General features: G+C 39.5%; 3 protein-coding genes and 1 pseudogene across 4 annotated transcripts; all 4 read left to right on the top strand.

Moving 5' to 3' along the window:
• The first annotated feature begins 2,411 nt into the window (after positions 1 to 2,411).
• p2ry12 (purinergic receptor P2Y12) lies at positions 2,412 to 7,000 on the top strand. The gene is made up of 3 exons (XM_083773422.1): positions 2,412 to 2,469; positions 5,036 to 5,299; positions 5,649 to 7,000. The coding sequence occupies exons 2-3, from the start codon at positions 5,048 to 5,050 to the stop codon at positions 6,477 to 6,479; spliced, it is 1,083 nt and encodes a 360-aa protein (XP_083629548.1). The 5' UTR covers positions 2,412 to 2,469; positions 5,036 to 5,047; the 3' UTR covers positions 6,480 to 7,000.
• A 3,544-nt stretch (positions 7,001 to 10,544) lies between these two features.
• Positions 10,545 to 11,510, top strand: LOC310864551 (P2Y purinoceptor 13-like; the record flags this gene model as incomplete). Its single annotated transcript, XM_083773238.1, has 1 exon — positions 10,545 to 11,510. The coding sequence occupies one exon, from the start codon at positions 10,545 to 10,547 to the stop codon at positions 11,508 to 11,510; it is 966 nt and encodes a 321-aa protein (XP_083629364.1).
• A 3,605-nt stretch (positions 11,511 to 15,115) lies between these two features.
• On the top strand, positions 15,116 to 16,044 carry LOC310864550 (P2Y purinoceptor 13-like; annotated as a pseudogene). The gene has a single exon. The product of its transcript is annotated as a P2Y purinoceptor 13-like (transcript).
• A 2,223-nt stretch (positions 16,045 to 18,267) lies between these two features.
• On the top strand, positions 18,268 to 21,834 carry LOC310864034 (P2Y purinoceptor 13-like). The gene is made up of 4 exons (XM_083772572.1): positions 18,268 to 18,382; positions 19,211 to 19,412; positions 19,685 to 20,080; positions 21,306 to 21,834. The coding sequence occupies exons 2-4, from the start codon at positions 19,230 to 19,232 to the stop codon at positions 21,756 to 21,758; spliced, it is 1,032 nt and encodes a 343-aa protein (XP_083628698.1). The 5' UTR covers positions 18,268 to 18,382; positions 19,211 to 19,229; the 3' UTR covers positions 21,759 to 21,834.
• The last annotated feature ends 3,836 nt before the right edge of the window (positions 21,835 to 25,670 follow it).

Genomic DNA, 25,670 nt, shown 5'->3' with positions numbered 1-25,670 from the left:
TTTGGAAGACAGCTCAGCATTCTACAACATCCCTCCAAACCAAGCGGACTAAACTAGCCTACAGTGGACTAAACTAGCCAGGCGCAGCCACACTTCACCCGCTCCTACCGCATGTATCCCAGCGCAGTGTATTAGTATCGCAACGCGAGGCTAGGACTAAACCCCAACTTTTGCAGCTGGATACTGAACTTTCTTTTTTCTCAATGCCGGGTAGTAAGTGTAGGAGCCATAATGTTATTGCAGATAAACGCAACACTAATGCATAGTCTTGCGTTTATTATTGTTGACGTATGGTATGCACACTTAATTGTTTGATTGGTCACCTCACCTCACTCATTGGGTAGTGGGCGTTATCACCAGAGTTGTGGCTCTGGTGATAACGCCTACCACTATCCTAGCGTTTACCTGGCAGGAGAGTTGGGGAGAGGGGGTGATTGATCTGTTGACCGCAATAGCACATGTTAACATCCACGGTAGTATTACTGGCTGGGAACTGCTGTACTTAACTGTGAAGGAGAATAAATGGTCAAACCTATGGCTTGGAGTGGACCTGAATTATTTTGCTTGCACGTCATACGAATGTATCTAAACTCTCATGCTATTAGCCCCTCTCAGCCTTTTGAACAGCCTTACAGCCGCGAGGATGGGCTCCAGCAACTCTGCCCCACATACCTTCAATAGTGTTCTGAACCGTTCCTCTTCCATTCTATGAAAGTTATAAATATATATTGTATATATATATTTTTTAACAATATATTTATTGCATTTTTCTTTTCTTTTTTTGACAAACGGACAATACAACAAAACAATACATAATACAGACAATACAATTACTTAAAATGAAAAACAAACAAAAAACTAAACAAAAACATGCAAAACAATACAGTATAATAAGAGTCCTTATGGCCACAAGACCAAACAGCTGCAGAGAATACAATTAGACATTTTCAGTTTCCACCATTAAACCGTTATTAACCGTAATATATTGGATAAACCGTCCCCATATCTTATCAAACATCTTCTGTTTATTCTTCAAAGTATACGTTATTCTTTCCAGAGGAAGACACAATGATAACTCTCTAAACCACTGAGCAATACTGGGTTTGCCTATCTTTTTCCATGATAAGGCTATAGCCCTTTTGGCTTGTAGTAAACATAAATCTAGAAATCTTTGTTCGCTACTCTGAATCTTATGGCCAGGTGGGTAAAGACCTAAACAGTTTTGGGTCAAGCTCAATATCTATCGACAATATCTTCTGAATCTCCCTCCTCACTTCTTCCCAGAATTCTTTCACTCTTGGACATGCCCACAGACAATGGAAAAGTGTACCTTTGTCTTTACCACATCAGTTATAAATATTTCAAGTCGTATAAAACATGAAGAAAAATAAATAAATAGTGGAGGGGTGCAAAAGGCATGTAAAGTTTGATGCTGATCAGCACGCGTGCGCTCGCGCACACACACACACACACACACACACACACACACACACACACACACACACACACACACACACACACACACACACACACACACACACACACTCTTTCGACAGCTAGCCTCTGACACTGATTATGCAATAATCAATGGATCCGGACGGCCAGACACTCTTTCTTCAACACAGGAAGAGGAGAAAGCAGAAGAGAAAAAAATAAATGTCCTTTAAAGGAGTTCTATAAAGGATGGTAACATTCTGTATAACAGCCACAGATTAGACAGACTACTGTATATAGCCCACTAGACAGTTGGACCATTAGAAGAAACTCTGCTGGGCCGCTCTACTGCATGGGACGCAGCTGGAACTTGATGGTAGTGGAACGAAAAGAAAGAGGTCGGTTAAACTAAATAACATATAATCAAGACATGCAGTACTCAAATAATATTTGGCAATGCAACCTTAAAGAATTTAATCTTGTATTGTTTTGTAAATCTCACCCATTTTGAGTTGTACGTATGTACTGTACATTACTACAGCCGTAAGAAAGAGATTCAAAACAGTTTCTGAAATGTTTCCACTATAGTGACTAAAGGTTTTTGTTATTTTATATGCTGCATTCAATGGGACGCATGATAAGAAATAAAAACAAAAACAAAGAATGAAGTAAATCTTTGAATGCTGTTGGCAAACTCATCCCAATAACTTGTCACAAATATCTCTCTCTATCTCTCTCTCTCTCTCTCTCTCTGTTGCTTTCTGTCGTTCTGCTCCGTCCATTCTCTCGTCAGCCTTGCCCCTTGCAGTTGCCTGATAACAATAACTCACCTGTTTCCATTTCACTGTTCAACTCAAGCCTATAAAAACTGGACTTATTCTGTTCACTCACTGCCAGATCCTAGTTGTTACATGTCTTTGCCTGCCCTGATGGTTTCCTGCATCAAGTGATGTAAGCCTGTTCTTCCTAAATTAAAGTATTACTGGACTAGTTGATCTGTTTGCCGTCTGCTTCTGGGTCCTGAATTGACACGTCGTGACACTAAATTATTCTACTTGTTTTTACTTGCGCAAGCAGAGCGCGCAAGTAATATTTTCGCCCTGTCTCCTTCGTCGTGACAGCTGTTCCGCCATTCGAGGCTTACGCAGAAAAACATCAAATCTGTGCCTGTGTTGCTGGACCAATGATGGCGAAATGACCATATTTCTTACGTCATCATTTAGAGCTAGTCATACGTATACTATATACATAATCAGTAAAAAATAAAATAGCAAATTGTGCCTGATCTGCTGGGACCAGAGTACGTGGTGTGTATGTGTATGACTAGCTCTAAATGATGACGTAAGAAATATGGTCATTTCGTCATCATTGGTCCAGCAACACAGGCACAGATTTGATGTTTTTCTGCGTAAGCCTCAAATGGCGGAACAGCTGTCACGGTTTTTGGCGCAAAGTAACCACAGTATACCGCTAATCAACTTACAACTACACACTTTATACAGTATAGAGTATAGAGTATATATGTATACATATATAGTATATGCCTATATACTATATATATACTATATATATTTCTTACGTCATCATTTAGAGCTAGTCATACGTATACTATATACATAATCAGTAAAAAATAAAATAGCAAATTGTGCCTGATCTGCTGGGACCAGAGTACGTGGTGTGTGTGTGTATGTGTATGACTAGCTCTAAATGATGACGTAAGAAATATGGTCATTTCGTCATCATTGGTCCAGCAACACAGGCACAGATTTGATGTTTTTCTGCGTAAGCCTCAAATGGCGGAACAGCTGTCACGGTTTTTGGCGCAAAGTAACCACAGTATACCGCTAATCAACTTACAACTACACACTTTATACAGTATAGAGTATAGAGTATATATGTATACATATATAGTATATGCCTATATACTATATATATACTATATATATTTCTTACGTTATCATTTAGAGCTAGTCATACGTATATATACTATATACATAATCAGTAAAAAATAAAATTGCAAATTGTGCCTGATCTGCTGGGACCAGAGTACGTGGTGTGTATGTGTATGACTAGCTCTTAATAATGACGTAAGAAATATGGTCATTTGTGGTCATTTGGTCCAGCAACACAGGCACAGATTTGATGTTTTTCTGCGTAAGCCTCAAATGGCGGAACAGCTGTCACGGTTTTTGGCGCAAAGTAACCACAGTATACCGCTAATCAACTTACAACTACACACTTTATACAGTATAGAGTATAGAGTATATATGTATACGTATATAGTATATGCCTATATACTATATATATACTACGGTATATATATTTCTTACGTCATCATTTAGAGCTAGTCATACGTATACTATATACATAATCAGTAAAAAATAAAATAGCTAATTGTGCCTGATCTGCTGGGACCAGAGTATGTGGTGTGTATGTGTATGACTAGCTCTTAATGATGACGTAAGAAATATGGTCATTTGTGGTCATTTGGTCCAGCAACACAGGCACAGATTTGATGTTTTTCTGCGTAAGCCTCAAATGGCGGAACAGCTGTCACGTTTTTGGCGCAAAGTAACCACAGTATACCGCTAATCAACTTACAACTACACACTTTATACAGTATAGAGTATAGAGTATATATGTATACGTATATAGTATATGCCTATATACTATATATATACTATATATATTTCTTACGTCATCATTTAGAGCTAGTCATACGTATACTATATACATAATCAGTAAAAAAATTAATAGCTAATTGTGCCTGATCTTCTGGGACCAGAGTACGTGGTGTGTATGTGTATGACTAGAAAAACTAAAAAGGGATCCAGAATATACAGTATCTACGATAACGATAAAACATTATTTCTTATATAGATAGAAACTTGAATCATACTTAATAATACTAGATGTTTATATGTATAAAGTAGGTAGCAAATAGTTACATCTAAACATTAATCATTTCAAACGTTCCTTCACAGAGATACTGAGATTTGACAGTTTACAGCGGTCGAAAGGACTTGCGCGCTCTGCTTGCGCACTAGTTGGCCATTTATGGCCTACTAGTGTGCAACAAGCAAGTATGCACTCGACAGAGTGCAGTTCTAGTTATTTCTATTTTATCATAATGCAGTATCTATTTTTTACTTTTGTTTTCATGTCATTTGATAATTGTGTTTCTTTTTTTTCATGTTCTGGGTAAAGCACATTGAATTGCCTTGTTGTTGAAATGTGCTATACCAAAAAAACTGACTGCATGACACTTTACATAAAGCGGAGAGCCTTCCCCTTTAAAGAGATGAACCCTTGACAAACAAGCTAAGGGTGGGCCTGAAACCTCTGAGGGTAAAAGTGATGGACAGATGGCATATTTGCATTTACAATTTCAAAACTACATTTCACATGTGAATTGGCAATATTTATAAATATTAACCAATGCAGCATTTATCCAACGTTTATTAACATAAATCCAGAACAGTCAAAGCTCTGTCACGAAGTGTGGCATAAGTAACAATAACCTCCAATTCAATGTATAATATTTCAAAAAGTGTCATTGGGAGAATGAATGAAGAACAGGTTTCTCTGGATTTATTTTCAGACAACTTGCAGAATGGACAGAAATGCACGCTTCCCCTTCTTCCCTGGGAACCATAGCAACAGCAACAACACGTGTTCCCGTGACAACGTGCTGAAGACTGTGGTGTTTCCTGTTCTCTACTCACTCCTCTTCCTGTTTGGTCTGTCACTCAATGGCCTGGCTGTGTGGGTATTTCTACGAATCCCCTCACGGTCTCACTTCATCATATACCTGAAGAATATTGTTGTGGCTGATGTCCTCATGACCTTCACTTTCCCCTTCAAGGTAACACAAAAAAATACACAATTTACTGTATGGCAGTGGTTCTCAAAAGGACCCCCAAATTGACACTTACAGGCTACGGGTCCTTATTTAAAGGACCACTTCGCCAGTTTTCAACCTATCTTCAATATTAATTTAACTCTGAGAGTGTACAAATGGAACCATCCATTTGTACACTGAGTTACAGAGCAGACCTATGAGGGTCTATCATTTAGCTGGGGACCCCCTGAAACTCCCTAAAGAACCCCTGGGGGTCCCTGGACCCCACTTTGTGCACCATTGCTATATGTCACCAATGTGAAATAAGAGTTTAACAATATGATTATAAAATCCAAATGCTGTGTGCTTCCAGGTATTGTCCGACTCCAACATGGCGTCCATTGGGCTGCGTGTATTTGTATGTCGAGTCTCCTCTGTACTGTTCTATCTCACCATGTATGTGAGCATCCTGTTCTTTGGCCTCATCAGCATCGACCGGTGCATAAAGACCCTCTGGCCCTTCAGGGGAACTAACACAGCACGGCTGACCCGAAGAAAGCTCCTTTCTGGGGTCATCTGGGTCTTTCTGCTGGTTCTGTGTCTGCCCAATGTTCTCCTAACAAGTCGTACCCCCACCTCGCCATACTTCAAGTGCAGCGAGCTGAAGACGGACGCTGGTCTTTCCTGGCACGAGGTGGTTAATCACGTCTGTCAGGTTATCTTCTGGGGGAATCTGGTGACTGTGATCATCTGTTACGTCCTCATAACCAAAGCATTGTATTCCCGCACTAAGGCCCGCCGCTCTGGGGGAAGTGTACGCAAGGCCCCAAGCCTTGGGGCCCCACGTCAATCAAGGAAGAAAAGCGTAAGTGCAAATGTGTTCCTGGTTCTAGCCGTGTTCTTCATCTGCTTCGTGCCTTTTCATTTCGCCCGTGTGCCATACACCCTGAGCCAGACGCAAGGGCGTCGCTTTGATTGCCAGCTCAAACTGTTTTTCTTCAAATTAAAAGAGAGTACTCTCTGGCTGTCAGCTCTGAACTCCCTCCTGGACCCTCTCATCTACTTCTTCCTCTGCAAGTCCTTCAGGATCACACTGTTTAAGACCCTGCAGTTACCTCCTGACACTTGCAGCTGCCTCACAGGAAGAGTGTCAGAAGCCAGCTCAGCTGGCACCCCACTGGCAGAGTCTTCTGTACGTGCATAATGAGAGAGACAGTGGATGCATGTGCAAGACTATACTGCCCTGCTGTGGAGAGTCAGCAGAAATGTAAATTCAGCCCTTAGACTAAACATGAGAGGTGGTACTGTAGATAGATCACTGATGTATTGTCAGTCTTAATCAATGTTGATTGGGAATATGTTGTCTTTGCAAAATGGGACAGGAAGCAGGGAGAGAGAGACAGGGAATGACGCAGCAAAGTCCTGATCGGGATTCAAATGTACTACACTCTGTCAGCTGCATTTGAGAATATATGTGGTATGCGCCTGGACCGTTAGGCTGGCAGGTGCCCCAACGAAAGTGAATACCTGATATTTTGAGGTATTCATGTTTGCTTGCCTTCTCAAAACAGCATTATGCATTTATCAATCAGCAAAATTATCAAACTAATGGACACATTCTGTTTTTCCATTCATTATAATCAATGTATTCTTTGCAAAACTACATTATAAATATTTTTCATTTCAAGCCAGAACTGTGCCAGGTTGTCAAGTGATGTCTGCCATAACATATCCTGCTAAAGAAGAGACAACAATAGAAACAAACCATGTTAGTCCATAATATATAAATGGACTATAACAATGTCGTTGAACAAAATGTGCTTACACAGCACAGACCTCTGTCGAGGTGAGAGTTTGTCTTTAAATGGTGTCAGTTGCCAGGAAACATTCAAATCCTCAGGTGACGAAAACAAATATCCAACCTTTGAACAATGCAAATCAAGTTCAACTGGACAAGAAGGGCATTATATTTAAATAATGTTCTGAGTTTGGGCTCTATGCAAAAATGCCATTTTGGAAAGAACTTGGATCCCTTCCCTACTTCCTTCACAGGTGTTACCGATGATACTATATGAAGGCTCCGTTCCAGGTCAAACAGAGGGGGACGGCCCATAGATCCGAACAGCTATCCCTATCTCTATCCCTATATCCCTAATTTCGGAACCTTCTGACTAATGACATCACCCTTCTCTCATCTCTCCCTGTAGGGAAGGGGCCCGGAAGTAGGAAGAGTTATTCTGTGTGCATAGAGCCCATTAAAACAAAGTAGGCTATAGAGTAAATGTCAAAGGCATTTTATTAGGCTTAGTATTACAGTGGAATTCTGGATAAATCAATATAATCGATGAGGCAAATAATGAATGAATGAAATAGGAGTCGACTCGACAGTATTCTCAGGTGGTGATGTTTATGCTTTATGTATGATATCATGGGTAGAAGCACAATACATATACTCATGATATCATGTTACAAATACATTCCGGTCAGTGGTATGGTAGTTCTGCCAAGAGTGCAAGGCAGAAATCATAGTTATACTGCATGTGGCTGCTCCAAGGACAAATTAACCATAACAAGATAGGCTATAACATAAACAATACTAGGCCCATGCAGTGGAGACATCCAGGCTCCCACAGCGACCAAATATCACAATGTATTATACCAGCATCATCAGTGATGGCAAGTATACAAAGGTCAGATATAAGCAACAATATAATTCTTCCTCAGTATAAAGTCACTATTAAGCCTACTGAACTTATCTGTCTTAATATCGGATTATAGAATGACAACATGTGTCACTGAACGCCCTCCATTAGTCCGTTCAACTTTGACACAGTTAATGTGTCTGTCTCTGCCTCTCCCGGCGTTCCCCATATTGCTACTGAATGGAGTAGCAGCTCCGGTCCACATCTACCTTCATTGTATACGTGAACTTGACCATGAAACTGGCAATCTTTTTATCAGCCAGTAACAATTCTGATGTAATTTTATTTTGCTGTTTATACAAATATTGCGTTGATGGTGCTCGTCAGGCAAGATATTGGCACATCCTCTGGCAGGTTTTTGAGTTAAATCCTGGTTTTCTATTAATCATGTGACATGTTAACCACCTTGATGTGGTTAGTGATTTTTGGACATGGATGTTTCTCACCTGTCAATTCAATAAAACATGTCCATACAAGTTCTGAATGATCTGAGTTTTCATGAGTGTATTGTTTTATTTAACAGGTTTTTCTCCTAGTCTGCGAGGTGATTATGTATAATTTATCATTAGATGTCCCTGATTTACTAATTTTGAGTCCGAAAATAGAAGCAGGCCAATAAATAGGCCAATACAATTTGCTTCTGTGTGTTCCATAAACTTGACTTGTAGTGCCCTCTATTGATCTTTAAGGGACTATCAGCCAGCAGCCACACATCTTATACAGAAAATAATAACCCAAATACAAGTTTGTTTGTTTGTTTGTTTGTTTGTTTAGTTGTCTCAGTATCTAGCTGGTTAGCTACAGTAGTACTTTACAGCAGAGACATCTCTGATTAAACTAGGCTACAGTAGTAGTTCGTACATGTGCAGCTGAAAATACAAGTTTATAAATAAGGCGATCAATTCCTTTCACAGCATAATGACGTTATACAGGCTTGCTCGTGTCTATAATTATTTTTGAATAACTAAATGTCACTACATTTTAGTGTAAATAAAATCCTACAGTTCCATTGCTTTTGTTTTGGTCAGGTTCTGCTGCTAGGGTTCTGTTTACATTCTGACACAGGCCATGAGTAGACTTATTAGCCAGGCTAGGGCATGAGGGCTTAACAATTACAAAAGTATATTCTGGCATTGTGGCTACCTATTTTTCCTATTTTTGCATCATGCCAGAGGAAGCGTCTGACTTGTCACAGATGAAATATTGTATTGTACATTAGGCAAATGAAAGTTTTTGTTTCACAGTATTAACACTGCTGTGTAGCATACAGTAGGCTGAAGTTGGCCACATCATGATCAAATAAATGGTGAGCACATTTTAGTACCACCCATTTTTTTTATTTTTATGAATTGTCTCATTAGCTGAAAATGTTATTTAATTTCAAATACTGTTAACAGATACGATACATGTGCTTTGCTATATAGTAGACATTGATACATCAATGTATGAAGAAATAGTTTATACTTTTTATTATTCGTATTATTACTTAATAATTACTGATTCTCTAGAATCACATTTTCTCTATACTCACTGAATGCCCTCCATAGGCAGTTGCCTATACTTCCTGATTGCAGCTCCGGTCCACCTCGACCCTCATTGAAGAACCTAGTAGCTGCTGACCCTCTCATGATATTGACAATGTCAGTCACTAACCTCCCAGGAGTGCAGGTCAAGTTATTGCCTGTCATTTTTACATCATTTTCTTTGCCTGTCTATATAAAAATATCTCTTTGATGGCATATAAAACATCATATGTATTGATCTATCTATCTATCTATCTATCTATCTATCTATCTATCTATCTATCTATCTATCTATCTATCTATCAATCTATCTATACCTATCGACCTACAGTATCTATCAATCTATCTATCTATATCTATATCTACCGTATCTATCTATCTCTGTGTATCTATCTATCTATCTATCTATCTATCTATCTATCTAATTATCTGATTTCTAACTTTGAGGTGAAACTACAGATACAGATACTTCTAAAACAAAATGGACTGACATCGTTTGTATTATTTTGTAACTAAATGCCACTAAATGTTTTGGTTTTCTGTGGTGGGGCTATCTTCTGTTTACATTCATATTCAATACAAGGGCTTAACAAACCTTTTGTGGGTGGCATTGGCTAAGGGCCAGTAATTTTTCCTATTTTTGCATTTTGCCGGATGAAGTGACCAACGGGTCACAGATGAGCACATTAGGAAAATGAGAGGGGTTTGTTCTGCAGTGAGTTAGTTTTCAGGTGAGGTCGTGTTCAAGAGGGAAAGCAAAGTTTCAGTAGGCCTACCTACAGTCTACCTGTACAGTAAGTTGTTGAAATTTTTATATTTTCTAATCCTATCAATAGTTGAACATGTTACTCTTAAAGTTTAAACTACTCTTAAACTAACAGGTGTAAAGAAGATGTTTATGTCTTTAGCTAGATTGAGGTTGCAGGTTTTGACACGAAACTATGAAGAAACTTTTTTAACTATTTGCATTTTTTCCCCTATAAACAAAGAAATATATAGGCTAACTAAATGAATTTGATCTCTGTCTTAATACCAGATTTTATCATGACATCTGACAACACATCATCTCCCTCCACTGAATGCCTTCCATTCAACTATGACACAGTTGACGTGGCTGTCTCGTGCCTGTACTTCCTGATCTTCCCCATAGCACTGCTGCTGAATGGAGTAGCAGCGTGGATCTGTGTGCAGCTCCGGTCCACCTCCACCTTCATTGTATACTTGAAGAACCTAGTAGCTGCTGACCTTCTCATGACACTGACAATCCCTATAAAATCAGCCAGTTCCCTCCCGGGAGCACAAGTCGAGTTAAAAGTGCTTGCCTGTCGTTATTTTGACGTAACCTTCTTTTGCTGTTTATACGTGAATATTACTTTGATGGCACTCATCAGCCTAGACCGCTTCTTCAAAATTGTCAGACCCTGTGGCAAGCTGTTGGGTCAAAGTCTGATCTTTAGCTATGTGACCACCACCTTGACTTGGATTGTGATATTTGGTGGCACAGGTTTCCCGACCATGATTCTAACAGACCAGGACCCCGGCAATCTAACAACAGACTTCTGTATGTCCCGAAAAGGTCCCAATGGGCTGAGTCTTCACAAGGGTGTTGTTATATTTGGCGACGTTCTTTTCTGGTCTGCCAGCATGGTGATTATGGTTTGTTACATCTGCATCACCAACACGGTCATCCAATCCTTCAGAATCTCTGGGAGCAACAACAGCCAAGGGAAACAGAAGACCAAACTGAGAGTGTTCTTGGTTCTCCTGGTGTTCTTTGTATGTTTTGTTCCTCTCCACATTGTACGGATTCCATTCACACTTCATGAACTGTCGGGCACAATCTGCCCTGACATTTGGCTACAAATTACCAATTATGTTACCATTTGGCTCTCAACAACTAATGTCTGCCTGGACCCACTTCTGTATCTCTACTTATGCAGAGAGTTCAAAGACAAAGTAGTTAATCTTCTAAAAGCTATCAGAGCCGCATTCAATTCAGACATAACATAAAACTACTGCACTGTAGAAAAAGTTTTCATCTGGACTAACTTTGAGTGAGTGTGTGTGTGTGTGCGTGCGTGTCACACACATTATGCTTCAGTGGACTTGTGTTCCATAAACTTGACTTGTAGCGTCCTCTATTATTGCTCTTAAGCAGATAGACATGTCAAAGCAAAGTTACCATGTTTACCCAGGGTAACATGACTAAGCTCAAGAACTTGTTTACAGCCAGGCCCTGCTCATAGAACATTTCATGGTAGGGGTTCAATGCCTTGCTCAAGGGCACTTCAACGGTGGTAATTTTAACGTGCCGGTCCGGGGATACGAACTAGCGACCTTCCGATATCAAGACAGCTCCGCAAACCGTTCGGCCACCGCTGCCCACTATGGAATCCTATAGATTAGACAAGAACTCAATTTTAAACAATTCTGATCATCTAAAATCTATACTAGTAAATAATATTTGTGTTAGGATAAGTATTTGATGTCTTTAATACTATACATGATATAAATTGTATTTGAAACACCATTGCTTGGTCGTTTATTGTGTTATTATCCGTTCATTTACTACATCTAACTACTGTCTAACTAGCTATTTACAAAGTATACTGTAGATAACAGTGTAAATGCGCTTTGGAAACTACAGTACAGCCTGTAGCAGTTGATCTTCATCCATCCATCCATCCATCTTCAACCGCTTATCTGTAGTCGGGTCGTGGGGGAAACAGCTCCATGCACCAGAGAGCTCCAGAGTTGACCAAGTGGATCTTATAAAGAAAAAATCAAACAACTAATTTCACAGCTTAGAAGTAATGTTGAAGCCTGGGCCGTGGCGCAGCGGTCCAGGCACCTTGGCCGGTAGCCCAAGTCTGGCAGTGTGCCGCAGGCTCGACTCCTGATCCCGACAGCCTTTACTGCATGTCACTCCCCCATCTCTCTCCCCCATTTCCTGTCAGCCTACTGTCTGTCCCTCTATAAAAAAACGGCGAATGCCGCAAAAAAATCTTTAAAAAAAGAAGTGATGTTGAACTGTTATTTGTGTTGTCTATAGAGCGTTGCAGTCCCCCCTCTTTTCCTTTCAGAACGAGGGCCCAGTAAATAATTCCCCATTAATTTCCCCCATAGACATTTCAAAAAGTATTTATTTAAAGACGTTTACACCGCGGACCGTGACAAATCATGACAATAAACACAATGTTTTGGGCAGATCAAATAATTAGTAAGAAGAAAAACAAAACAAAGTGTTGTACCCTGCCTTTTTTTTCCTTCTTACTAATTATTTGATCTGCCCAAAACATTGTGTTTATTGTCACAACAAGAGTTGTCTTTGTCCGTGGCGTAAACGTCTTTAAATGAAAACTTTTTGAAAAGTCTATGAGGAAAATGAACGGGAATTATTTCCTATGGGACCTCGTCGGGGGCGGGACTGCAACGCTCTATATGTTGTGCAACTAATTGTGACTTGAGTGTGAATACAATCCTCAAGATTCAATGATCTGTTGATAATACTTTATTTTGCCATTTATTTGTGTGTACTTTCTATCGTATTTACTGTATATGTCTACAGTATCTAACTCTAGCTACAGTACTTATCTAAGCTGAAAATGTAGCTGAAAATATATAAAAAAGGAAGGAAAAAAACCATGAAATTAAATAATTATTTTCACAGCTTAAGTTATGTTGAACTGTTACATTTATTGTCCTGTGGATCCACTCTTCGGTTTACATTCACAATATGAGGGCGTAACAAATCTATCATGGAATTGGCTAAGGGCCAGTTATTTTTCCTAATTTTGCATCTTCTCGGACGTGGTCACAGGTGAAATATTGTATTCCACATTAGGAAAATGAAAGCATGTTCTACAGTGATACATCTGCTGTGTGATTGCATCGTTAGTCCTCATTGAGGTCCTGCTCAAACAAAGTTCCAGTACCACCTGTAAGTTTTTTGAAAATATTTGTTTTTTAATCCTCTTAATATTGTAGTAGTGTTGTTTTGCAAGGTGTTTCTGGGGTTTGATTGTATAGTGGTTACACCACACATGTGGTAAATTATAAGTCAGACCAGTTATATATTTAAATGTCCAATATTGGCAATTGTATCAATTTAACTTAGTATATAGTTTTTTATTGATAAATATTAATTTGAAATTGCTCAAAATGTCACATGAAGTTGTTGATATATATATATAATGTTATATTACTGTATTGTAATAGCGTTTTAAAATTCAATGTCAAGGTCAAGGGTGGATACAAATGTATTAATTAACAAGCAATTGAATTTGAACCAAATCTGGTAGCTAAAAAATAATAATAGACATCTTACTATCCATAACCCTAAGCCCTGTGTGTTAACTGATAATGACATCAAATGCCATTGTGGAAAAACGTCAGTCCAGTTTCATGCTCTAACCAGTTTTTCCCATTACTTTTTAGTTTATATAATTGATTATAAATAGCTTTTGAGTCCAGCTGAAGTCTATATTCATTGCTTCCTTTTTCAAAACTGCAAACACCACCGGCAACATTGAATGTAAACACATTCCATACTCGACAAGTAGCCTAGTTCAAATATTTTAACCACGTTTTAGTGTGGTTGACAACCAGACTATTGTTATTGTAAATGAGGATACTTTGCCGCACTACTCCTCCCACAGTTTTTGCCGCACACACTCGAGCCATATATGTCAAATTGACCAGCTTCATCGGGAATCGTGTGCTTGTATTTTGCTAAGAGATCCGTTGTATAGTTTAATTGATATTAATTAAATAGTTCTCCATAGACATGTCGCGGGTGGTTCAATCAACCAAGTTCCAAAAGCAATTCCATTTTCATCCATAGGGGGCGCCGCGAATGCGAGAAATGTAACTGCAAACCACAACTTTGCATTTCTTCAAAATTGCGACCTTTCTAGTTTATATTCATATTTGAATAGAAAATAGAAGTCACACACAATGCATCGCGACACATTGTGAGCTTGTAGATCAGCTATTTTCAAATGGTCGAAATGTATATAGGGTTGAAGTGGTTTAATACAGTAATGTATGTTTTTCTAATGAAAATGTAAATCTCCAAAGTAACTAGTAACTAAAGTTTTCAAATAATTGTAGTGTAGTAAAAGTACAAATGTTGGCTCTGAGATAGATGTAGATGTAAATGTATTGGAAATTGGAATACAGTCAAGTAAAGTACAAATACCTCAACATTTTACTTAAGTACAGTATTTGAGTAAATGTACTTAGTTACTTTCCACCACTGGGTTAACGGCAGGAGGATGAGTTAACAAAACGTCAACAAAGAGAGAAGTATATGACCAAGCTGTCCGTCCGGCGTCTGATGACAAAAAAGATTATGAAAGAAAGGAGAGAGAAGTATGACTAAGACACAGAAGTTTCAAGTGGTCTGAATGTTATCCTCAACTTCATATTGACATCTGTTGTCCAGATCATATCTCACACCAGGGCTGCAGGGCTGAATCATTCAGGCCGTGGTAGTCACACCCAGCCAGGCCACCCTATCCATATACACGTGTGTACGTATATACTGTACAATATTACCGTTAAAAAATTTCTCAGGTGCAGTGATGACATCTAATCTTACATATCACGGCCATATGGAGTGTGCCACTTTCAAACCCAACTTCTTGGCTATCACAATCATCTACTTCCTGACATTCCCTATAGCTCTGATTACCAATGGAGTAGCAGCGTGGGTCTCCCTGCGGCTCCGGTCCATGTCTACCTTCATGGTGTACCCTGAAGAACCTGGTAGCTGCTGACCTTCTCATGACGCTGACATTCCTCATCAAAGCTGTCAGTGATCTTCCAGGTGAAGCACGCCAGCTGCACATATTTGTCTGCCGCTATTCTGATGTCGTTTTCTACACGTGTATGTATATAAGTATCACTCTAATGGGTCTCATCAGCCTGGACCGCTTCTTCAAGATCGTCAGACCATGCGGAAAATTGTTAGGCCAGAACCTTATTTTTGGCAAACTGATGTCCGCCCTGGTTTGGGTGATACTGTCTGGATGTATGGCTATACCGACTATGATTCTAACTGACCAACCTGCCAATTACAAAGGCACAATCACATGTATGTCTCTAAAAAGACCAGCCCAAATTCATTACCATGAAAGCATAGTCATTGCCATGAATGTTTTATTCTGGTTTGTCAGTGCACTGGTTGTGGCTTGTTATATCTGTATAGCTAAAAAGGTTATCCAGTCCTTCAGAAACTCTGGGAGCACCAACAGCCAGGGACAGAAGAAGACAAAAAGTTTTTCTGGTTCTTGTTTTGTTTTTAGTGTGTTTCGGACCATACCACATAGTGCGGATCCCATACACTCTCCTACAGACCAAAGGACAGGAGGGCTGCCTTCAAGTCTGGGCCAAGTTTGCTAAGTCATTTACACAATGGCTTTAAACCACTACAAATGTCTGCCTGGACCCACTTCTCTATTTCTTCCTGTGTAGAGAGTTCAGGGAGAAACTAATATCTATGTTAAACAATATGGGGATCAGATCCCCATACTGTAAGTAGCTGTAGAAGGCAGAACAGAGAACATTGCACCATAAAGATGGTGATGATTGATGTTATGTACCTGTAGAACAGTGGTATATTGATATTATGTACCTGTAGAACAGTGGTATATTGATGTTCCACATAGCTAGCTCAAGTGTGCCATTCATTAAAGTAACTTGCCCTAGCCTCGACCTTCCAGGCTTATGTAAAGGCTACAATGTCATTTAGATAGCATATTATGATAGATGCCAGGTCATTTGTAGACCTGGCATCCTATAGTGTGTATAGTTTCAATGTACAGATAATTAATTATTATACTACTTTCGACTAATGATAAGTTCTTGGTTTACCCCCTAGATTACTATTTTATGTTTTCCTTCATGCTTACTAATCGCTCTGGATTGTCTGCAAAATGCATAAATTGTAAATTTGTAAATAGTTAAATCGAAACAAAATCAAATGCAAAATTAAATATACCTAAGCTAGTTAAAGAAATATGTATGCTAAATAGTCAAATGTTCTCCAGGGCCAGTGTTGTAGCGATGTCTGGAGAAGGATACTCCCTTCTTCTACTGCAGCTATAATTTACTTTGCTGTACGGACAGTTAGATAATTGTTATTGTAGGAAATAATTCTGAATGTCCAAGCAAATAGTTCAGCCACGTATTCGCCTTGTGCAGGCTGCAGCAAATGAGTTTCAAATATTCAGAATCAAAACATATTCAAAAATGTATATTTGTGACACTAGAAGTGAGTGTGCTGTTGGGAAGAAACCACTTAACTCAAAGAAAACCTTATATTTTGAAAACAAAGCAATACTGCCTCATCAAAGTTGGTGACTTTATATATTGTCAATTATGTCCATGAGAGGGGGAGAGGTGGTGGCGTTAGCTGTTCTAGCAGACAGTTTGAGGGTCCAATGGAGTTGAGGTTTTGTCCAAGGCCCAAGCGCTTTTTACTACTTTTCATTGGTTCAATATTTTCGAAATTTATGCAAAACTAAATCTAAAACCTCCAAAATGGAGTTAGGAGGTTCCCTCCCGACAGCAACGAATATATACACTTCCCACTGATGTGCCTTCCACAACGTCACAGTCCAGGGCATTTTCTGATATTTACATTGTGCTTTGCATTGCTTTGACTTTTCCAAACAAAGGAAAACTTGTGCCTACAGTATGGTATTTCATGGAAGTGTGTCATACATGAAATACGAGAATTGGTGAATTAAGATAAGTTGGTCAACTTTTCTTAATATTCAAAATGGCACCTTACTTATGAATCTTGGTCTCTCACCCATTGTTAGTGGGTAACCTTCAGTTGGTTTAATAGTTTTGTGTTATTATTTGACATTGCAGAAAATCGAGCTTTGGATTGTATGTCATGGCCGTGGTTAGACAACATTGCATGCCATGTACGCTGCACTCACGCACGCACGCATGCACGCACGCACACGCGCACGTTCTCACACACACACACACACACACACACACACACACACACACACACACACACACACACACACACACACACACACACACACACACACACACACACACACACACACACGGAAATCAACTACCATGCACTTTATTTGTGTCAGAGGATGGTGACCTTCATATACAGCAGGTTCGTGAGAAACCAACCGTGAGAAAAAATACATGATACATGTCCTTTTCATCGACCACAACCACAGCTGGTATAGCCTATATATGACATTTGTATTTGTCTCTCTTATTTGGAGGTTAGCTGCAGCCGTAGTATTACAGTATGGTTTGAACGCCGGAAAAGAGGAGGTGAAGGAACTAGGACAAGGCCAGTGGGAGGAGCAGAAGGGGGGCAGGAGGTCTCTAGATCTGGCTTGAGAAATGAGTTCATGCCTTTGGTGTTCACCCATCAACAGCCGCAGTGCCAGAGACGAAAGCTACATGTGGCAGGCGGACTGGCACGGAGCAGAACAAACCTCTCAGCGGACAATTGGAACAGGAAGCTCAGAAGGAAAGGGTCTTTCACTGAGAGGAAGACTGGAAACCTCATTGGGATTGTGACAAGACAGCCACACATTAGCTCCAGAGGCCACCCATTGTAAGGGGATCAAACAAGTGCAACACACACACACACACACACACACACACACACACACACACACACACACACACACACACACACACACACACAGGAACAGGAGTTTTTCTTGGGTGCCGAGTGAGACCAAGAGTGTAAAGTTGAAAGCCAAAGCAAAATTAAAAGGCTTTGGGACAAAACTGAATTGGATATTTGATTTCTTCAAATTTCAGGGATATATTCTTCTCCTGAGGATTGTACATGTCCATAAACCAAAGAGGACAAGGACACAGAGGTAAGGCTAAATGTGGGTTTTCAAGATAATATATCAATGGCTATACTAGTCTCATGGTGTATAAAACTGTCCGAATTAGACTCTTGCTATTTTACCCAGAATACTTTGAGAGTACGTCTCGGTTGCCCTAGCACCGGCTTCTGCACTGAATGTTATTTGCAACTTAAAGTTTTCAATGTAAAGCTATGTAGATGTAGTGCCATGTTAGTGACAAGAGTCAGAATTCATGGTGAATGGGCCTCAGGATGTTAATTGGGGCCCTAACTAGCCTATAGAAAACATCTTTACATCTGCTGGTTTTGAGATTTATTGTATCATAAAACTGTAAAAAACATAATAACAGCTCAGGCTGCAACTGATGTCTGTAATACATAAAGCTCCATGAAATGTCATCTACATATGTAAAACATGTTACATACATTTTTAAAGGTTCAATACTATGTCTATTTATTTATTCTATTTACATATAAGGATGCAAAGTTGCGCCATGAAATAAAATAGGTTTTGGTAGCTTCAGTGTGAACTGTGCAGATGTTTTACCTTCTATTTATTTTAACTAATTAGAATTGCCAACATCATAGAAGTTACTCCTTTCAAAGGCAAAACAAATTATACTTATAGACTAACTTGCAGATAAGTCAGCCAACAAAGTACACTTATTTACTGTTGAAAACATGAACATGGTCTAATTTACAGTAATTACTAATTCTTACAGCAACATTTCATCCAGTAACTAATTCATCCTCCATCATGTATCCCAAACAATAAATTAATTCCTCTCTCTGTCCTTCATTCCATCATCTCTCTTAACTCCTTTCTACACTCAAGGTCCACCAAGGTTGTGAAGATGAACAGCACAGTATCCAATAACTCTATGAAGTGCTTTCGAGATGCCAGCGTGACAGCAGTGGTTTTCCCCTGTCTATATAGCATCCTCTTCCTAGTGGCCCTGGCACTGAACAGCCTGGCAGCATGGATCTTCTTTAACATCCCCACTACCTCCACTTTTATGGTCTACCTAAAAAATGTGGTGAGTGTAGGGATTTGTGCTTAACCCATTTTGGGCGGGAACCCCTTTTGGTGTTTTAAACATTATGTTATAATTTAGCTATTGAAAAATAGCAGATCTACAAGCTCATAGCTACGAGCTTGTAGGTCTGCTATTTTTGAAAAAATCGTGAAAATGTGGCACAAATCCTGAAATTTCTAATTAGACATTTTGACGTCAGTCCTATTAAATTTGTGAGTGCAAAACTACAGAAAGAATGTTATTAATCATTATGATCCCTCGCCAATCAATAGGTGGTGGCTGACATGCTCATGACTCTGACCTTCCCCTTGAGGGTGATGAGTGACGCTGGCGTGGGCTCGTGGCAATTGCGTGTCTTCTACTGTCGATACTCGGCCGTTGTGTTCTACATCACCATGTACATCAGCATTGTTTTCCTGGGCCTCATCAGCCTGGACCGCTACCTGAAGATAGTCCGGCCCTTTGGAAAGTGTGCCCTGCAGAAGGTCAGGGTCGGTCAGGTGCTGAGTGCAACTGTCTGGGCAGTGATCTTGTCTCTAACGCTGCCAAACGCCATCCTGACTGACCAGCCGCCACCGCCACAACTCTCTGGAGGCAAACTCAAGTGTGCCTCCCTGAAGAGTGAGTTTGGTCTGCATTGGCACGAGGGATACAACTACTTCTGTCAGGTAACACATCTTAACTTTGCTAATAGTCTAAATGCAACATACTGTATAAGTATTACTGTTTTGCATTATAGTAGGGTAAGGAATTAGCCTTGTTACTTCACTCTAACACAGGCTGTGCATTATTAGAGTGAAGTATCAGTAGCAGAGGAGGGAGCACAAACCTTAACCTTTGACCCTATGGCCCTTTTGACCCATGACGCAACACAACCCAGTATCGTATTATTCCAAATAGTGAATTGACAATTTCTTAATTGTATTGACATGTATGTAAAAAAGGCAAAAGCATGCTCTATAGAGCGTCGCAGTCCTTTCATGACGACGCCAGGCCCAGGAAATGAATCCCAATGCATTTTTCCCATAGACATTTCAAAACGTATTTATTTAAAGACCTTTTAAGCGTCGTACGAAGCCAACTCTTGTCGTGACAAATCATGACAACACACACAATATTTTGGACCAAACAAATAATTACAAAGAAGAAAAACAAAAAAAGTGTTGTAACCTGCCGTTTTATTCTACTTTCTAATTCTTTGTTTGGCCCGAACTTTGTTTGTTGTCATGATTTGTCACGACAAGAGTTGGCTTTGTCCGCGGCGTAACCGTCTTTAAATAAATACTTTCTGAAAAGTCTATGAGGAAAATGAACAGGGATTTCTTTTCCGGGTCTCTCGAGGGGGCGGGACTGCGACGCTCTATTGCACTGGCCTAAAAATGGGTCCTTAAAAACTGCTTAAACATTCTGAGATTTGTATTCAGTTTATTGGCCAAGCATATCACTGTGGTGTCCAACTTGACCACTTGGAACTTGGGACTGTGCATGGGCATGCAGTCATATAGTAGGTACAGGCAGTAGATTAGGGGGCTCAGAACACATCCCTGTTTGCTGCTAATTCGTGGTAAATAAAAGGATGTAAAAAAGACATTTATTGAGTGCTGCATGGCTGTTTTCTCCTGATACTTTGTAGTGGCATTAATTCAGAGTACATGTCACTGTTTACTGTATGTTACACAGGGCGCTGTTCCTTTCTGGCATGGGACACCGTGAAAATTGGCAAACGTAGAGTATATCATACCCCGAAATTATTCTCTTGTAGTAGTAGTATGAGCACAACTTAATTAACCAAAGGCGATTGCAGTGAGTGTGCATGGAAGTAAAACAAGTTCCAAACACTTTTTCAGTGAAGTGAATGCTTTGTTGTGCTTTCTATTGATGTATTGTGTCCAGGTGGTGTTCTGGGGCACTTTGGCTCTGATGGCGGTCTGCTACACCTTCATCAGCAGGAAGGTGTACGAGTCATTCAAAGCCTCCAGGAGCAGCTCCGAAGCAACCAGTCGCAGAACCAAAGCAAAGGTCTTTGTGGTGGTAGTAGTATTTTTCATCTGCTTTGCACCCTACCACTTTGTCCGTGTTCCCTACACACTGACCCAGACCCGAAACACAGAGAAAAGCTGCAGAGCAGAGAACGCCCTCTACATCGCCAAGAATACCACCTTATGGATGTCGGCCACGAACGCATGTCTAGATCCACTCATCTATGTGATCCTGTGCAAGGAGTTCCGGAAACGACTGACGACTACATTCAGCCGCAAGCTTGTTTCAAAAGTCACCATGGACACGGTATCTTCAACGCAGCTAGAGATGTCACAGTATGTGACAGGAAAGGCTGTTAAAATGTAGTCATGACTCATGAAGGCTCAGAGGTTCTTCACAATTTTGACTTACATCACTATTGTGATGTGACATACTGTAGTAATTGTACAACAGATACATATCTGTACAAAGATATATATCAGTACATCAGTGATTCTCAAATGGGGATACATACCCCTAGGTGTATGCGGAGGTGCTACCTGTGGTACGTAAGAAAGAGTGAACATTTTTATATACTGTTAATGCTTAATGATACAACATTGACAAACTTGAATTCTGTGAAATCTGTGAATTGTTGAACCAAATTAAATGAAAATCCTGTCTAGCCCAATAGTTATTGAATAGTTAAAGAAATACGTATTTGCTGTTGTGCTCTTTTATTTTGAACATATTCATCAAAACTAGACTTACAGTTTTAAATAAATCTGCTCAGGATGCACCAATTGTAATTCTAATGCTGCTAGTGTAAAATATCTGGAAAAACACACCAAGGTGGTGTTTTTAATGGAAGTGGTGTAAAAAGATATACCTTTTTTGTACACAAATGCAGATAACTGTTCAAAACAATATGGTATTAGCCTATATATATATAGGCTATATAGTACAGTAGGTATTTGCTTATCATGTAACTCAGAGTAGTACAGTAGCCTATATGGATAGAGAGATGCTAGCATGAACAGTAGATTCGATGTTGACTTAAGAACACCATCAAAGCAAACATTATGGGCATCTGTTGTAATAATTGTTCTTACAGATGATGTAAGGGCATTACTCATGCAAACACACTGCTTCTGTGATTTCAGAACTGAACTATGTTGCCTCATTTCCTAATTCCTACCTGACCTGTGTGACCTCCTATCTGACAGACATTATATTAACAAAACAGCAGGGGTCACCAAAGCCATACCTAACTCCAGAGGGCAGACTATCTTAGCTGAGATGAATCTGAATGCCTTGCTTTGCTAGCCTATCCCTTCAAAGTTTTAATATTGCTCCCAGTCAGTTCTGTCTACTGTGTGTAAAATACTCCAATTGGTTACAAGGTATAGTTTGATTTAGTTGACAGGAATCATCACAGATTCACAGTCACTGATGACTTGCTGTGGAATTATGGTTGCAGAATTTTCTAGCATCAATGCATAAACGCAACAGGCTATAGCCTACTGTATGGTCTCATTGGTCTGGCACAAGTTGTAATGTTGAAGCAGTGGAATACTTCTTAAATGTGCAGTCTGTTTACTCAATTATACATAGTAATGGAGTTGTAAACGGTTCATTATGTGTAATGTCAGCCAATTGTGCCAATTTACCTCAGGCCCACCTACATGTCTCTAAATTATAATCAGCCATGCTGTTGTGTTGTACCTTCTACACAGGAAGGGTTGGAGTCTCACACATCGGAGCCTTGTGTGACAGGGTCAAATATAATGCCAGGTGGGGTCAAAACGCTCTGGGGCAACACGGAGGGGCATACCTGCCCTACGGGCTACATAGCTTGACGATGATGATAATGGAAGGGTTTGAGACCCGCCTTGTTTCCAAGACATTCACCTCTACCTGACCAAGGTTAATAGTTTTAGTTCATTTTGAAGATATTTTTTCTAATTGAGTTAGTTTTATTTGGTTTTTAGAGTGGATTTGCTAGTTTGTATTCATTGAGATTTTTTTGAAAATGCTAATAGTTTTTGTGAAAAAAAACATTTGTTTTTACTAGTCCACTTGCTAGAATGTGAACCATGTTGAGTACACTATTATGTTAGAAATGTTGAGCAGGCCTATGGGTCCCCAGCATGTACAAATCTCACAAATGTGATGATGTGACATTTTGGGCAAGTGGCTATAGCCGTTTTTAGCCCAATGAGTGTTTTTTATTTTATATATATATATATATATATATATATATATATATATATATATATATATACACAAACCCCTAGTTTGACATTCACATGCTACATAAAGCATGATGACATGTTTTGCCTTCTATAGGTTGTTAACCACTTGGGTGACGCACGTTTTGCAACAGGGCGGAAGATTATAATAGACTTAAATGGTTGGTTAATTGAAAATATGTTGCTGTTTATGCATTGCTTAAAGTTATGTTTTTTTTTAATCATTTTAACAAAAGGGAAATAAGCAACGCATGTTTTCCCTCACTATCATTATGGGACAGAGTAGTGACACCCTATGACCACTAGAGGCAGCTCTAGGCTACTATTAAATAAAACATGTATTAAAAATCAAGCCCTTACCAAAAGAAGGCCTCAACATTCACTGTGGTATAGTGGCAACTGGCAAGCACAACACACAATCTATCCGTAGCCTTTTACTTTTGCAAATGTATTGCACTGATTGCAACCTACAGTATATAGGTTCCTCTTCAAACTGTCACCTTGGACTAATAGCTGATGACCCAGAGTGAAAAGCTCCTATGCTCAATTTCACCTCCTAGTTTATGTCAATTCCCATCGTGTTTGGCATCTTGCGTTTCCTGTGTCAAATACAGTGGCTTTGCATAATCGATTATTTGATTTAGCAGTATGTGGGCAGAAGGAGACCAGAAGCAGATGGTTAAAAGAACCAAACTCAACAGAATCAATGGGCTGTGAATTGCTATTGTTAAATATGGTGGTATGTGAAAATATTTGTATGTTGTAGCTAGTGTGTGAACATAAAAGTATTGTTACTTGTAGCAAATTGAATTGCCAACTCGGTTGGCTCAGAATGACTTACTGTAATCATCAAGGAACAAGGATGCAGCAACAAGCCCATCGATGAATCATAGGCTATATAGTCGTCACTCGTCAGAGGGTCGGTTCCTGCTCCTTCATGCAGAACAAATGTTAGACAAAGAACAGTCCATTACAGAGCAATGGTGGCATGGAACTCATTACCTATTTTTTTGATCGCGGAGAATGGCTATATCAGTTTTAAGAAAAAGTTAAAGTTGTTTTTGGAGATATGAGCTATATATACAGATCCCGATATATAATATGGAATTTGTTTTGATGTCATTGTGAAGACTGAATTGTACTTGGAGCTAGCTATCAAATGTATTAGACATGCTATGAGGTGATGTTTTGTGTTGTATTCTTGTTGTGTTGTGTTGTATGAATGGTGTACTGTATGTAATGACATGAAAAACGTTGTTTTTGATGATGGTTTTGAGACCCCAGGAAGAGTAGCTGCTGTCATATACAGCAAGCTAATGGGGATCCAATAAATAAATCAAAATCAAATAGCAGACGAAGGCTAATTGTAATTTGTTTTCTCTAAGGCAGTGGTTCTCAAGGTGGGGTCTGGGGACCCACAGGGGTTCCAGGGGGTCCCCAGCTAAATGTGTTACTGTGGCTATTTAAAAATAGCACATATACAAGCTCACTGCTCATGGCGTGCGGTAATATGAGCTGGTACATCTGTTATTTTTTTATTTTGAATACTTTTGTATGTTCATCATCTTTTCTGGGGCTGCCTCTTCAGATGTGGGTTTGCAGCTAAATAAGTATCAATTTTGGGGTCCTTGACATGAAACCGTTTGAGAAACACTGCTCGGCAGGGGTTCTCAACGTTTTTGGCTGGGGACCCCCGGAAATGCTTTGGCCATGTCTGGTGACTGCCGCTGAGTTTCAAGCACAACTCAATACAAAAACTGGCACCATAAAGCATTACACTTAGGGCCCACCATTTTCAATTCATCATAACATTTAGAGACGTACAAATATACACTTCTATAAAGCCAAAAACAGGAAATCATCATAGAGGTAAAAAAGCACACCAGTGTGAACAGAGTGGTGCAACTCCCGTCTATTGGTTCTCTGTATCATTCCAATTTGTATCGTCCAATTTCTTCTCTGTATCATTCCAATTTCTTCTCTGTATCATTCCAATTTCTTCTCTGTATCTCTGGTGCCCCCTACTGGTATAAATATGTAACATACT

Source organism: Protomyctophum parallelum, assembly GCF_964188405.1.
Source record: "Protomyctophum parallelum genome assembly, chromosome: 9".
Taxonomy (NCBI): Eukaryota; Metazoa; Chordata; class Actinopteri; order Myctophiformes; family Myctophidae; genus Protomyctophum; species Protomyctophum parallelum.
Note: the sequence above shows the minus strand (reverse complement) of the source record. Positions and strands in the feature narration are given on the sequence as shown.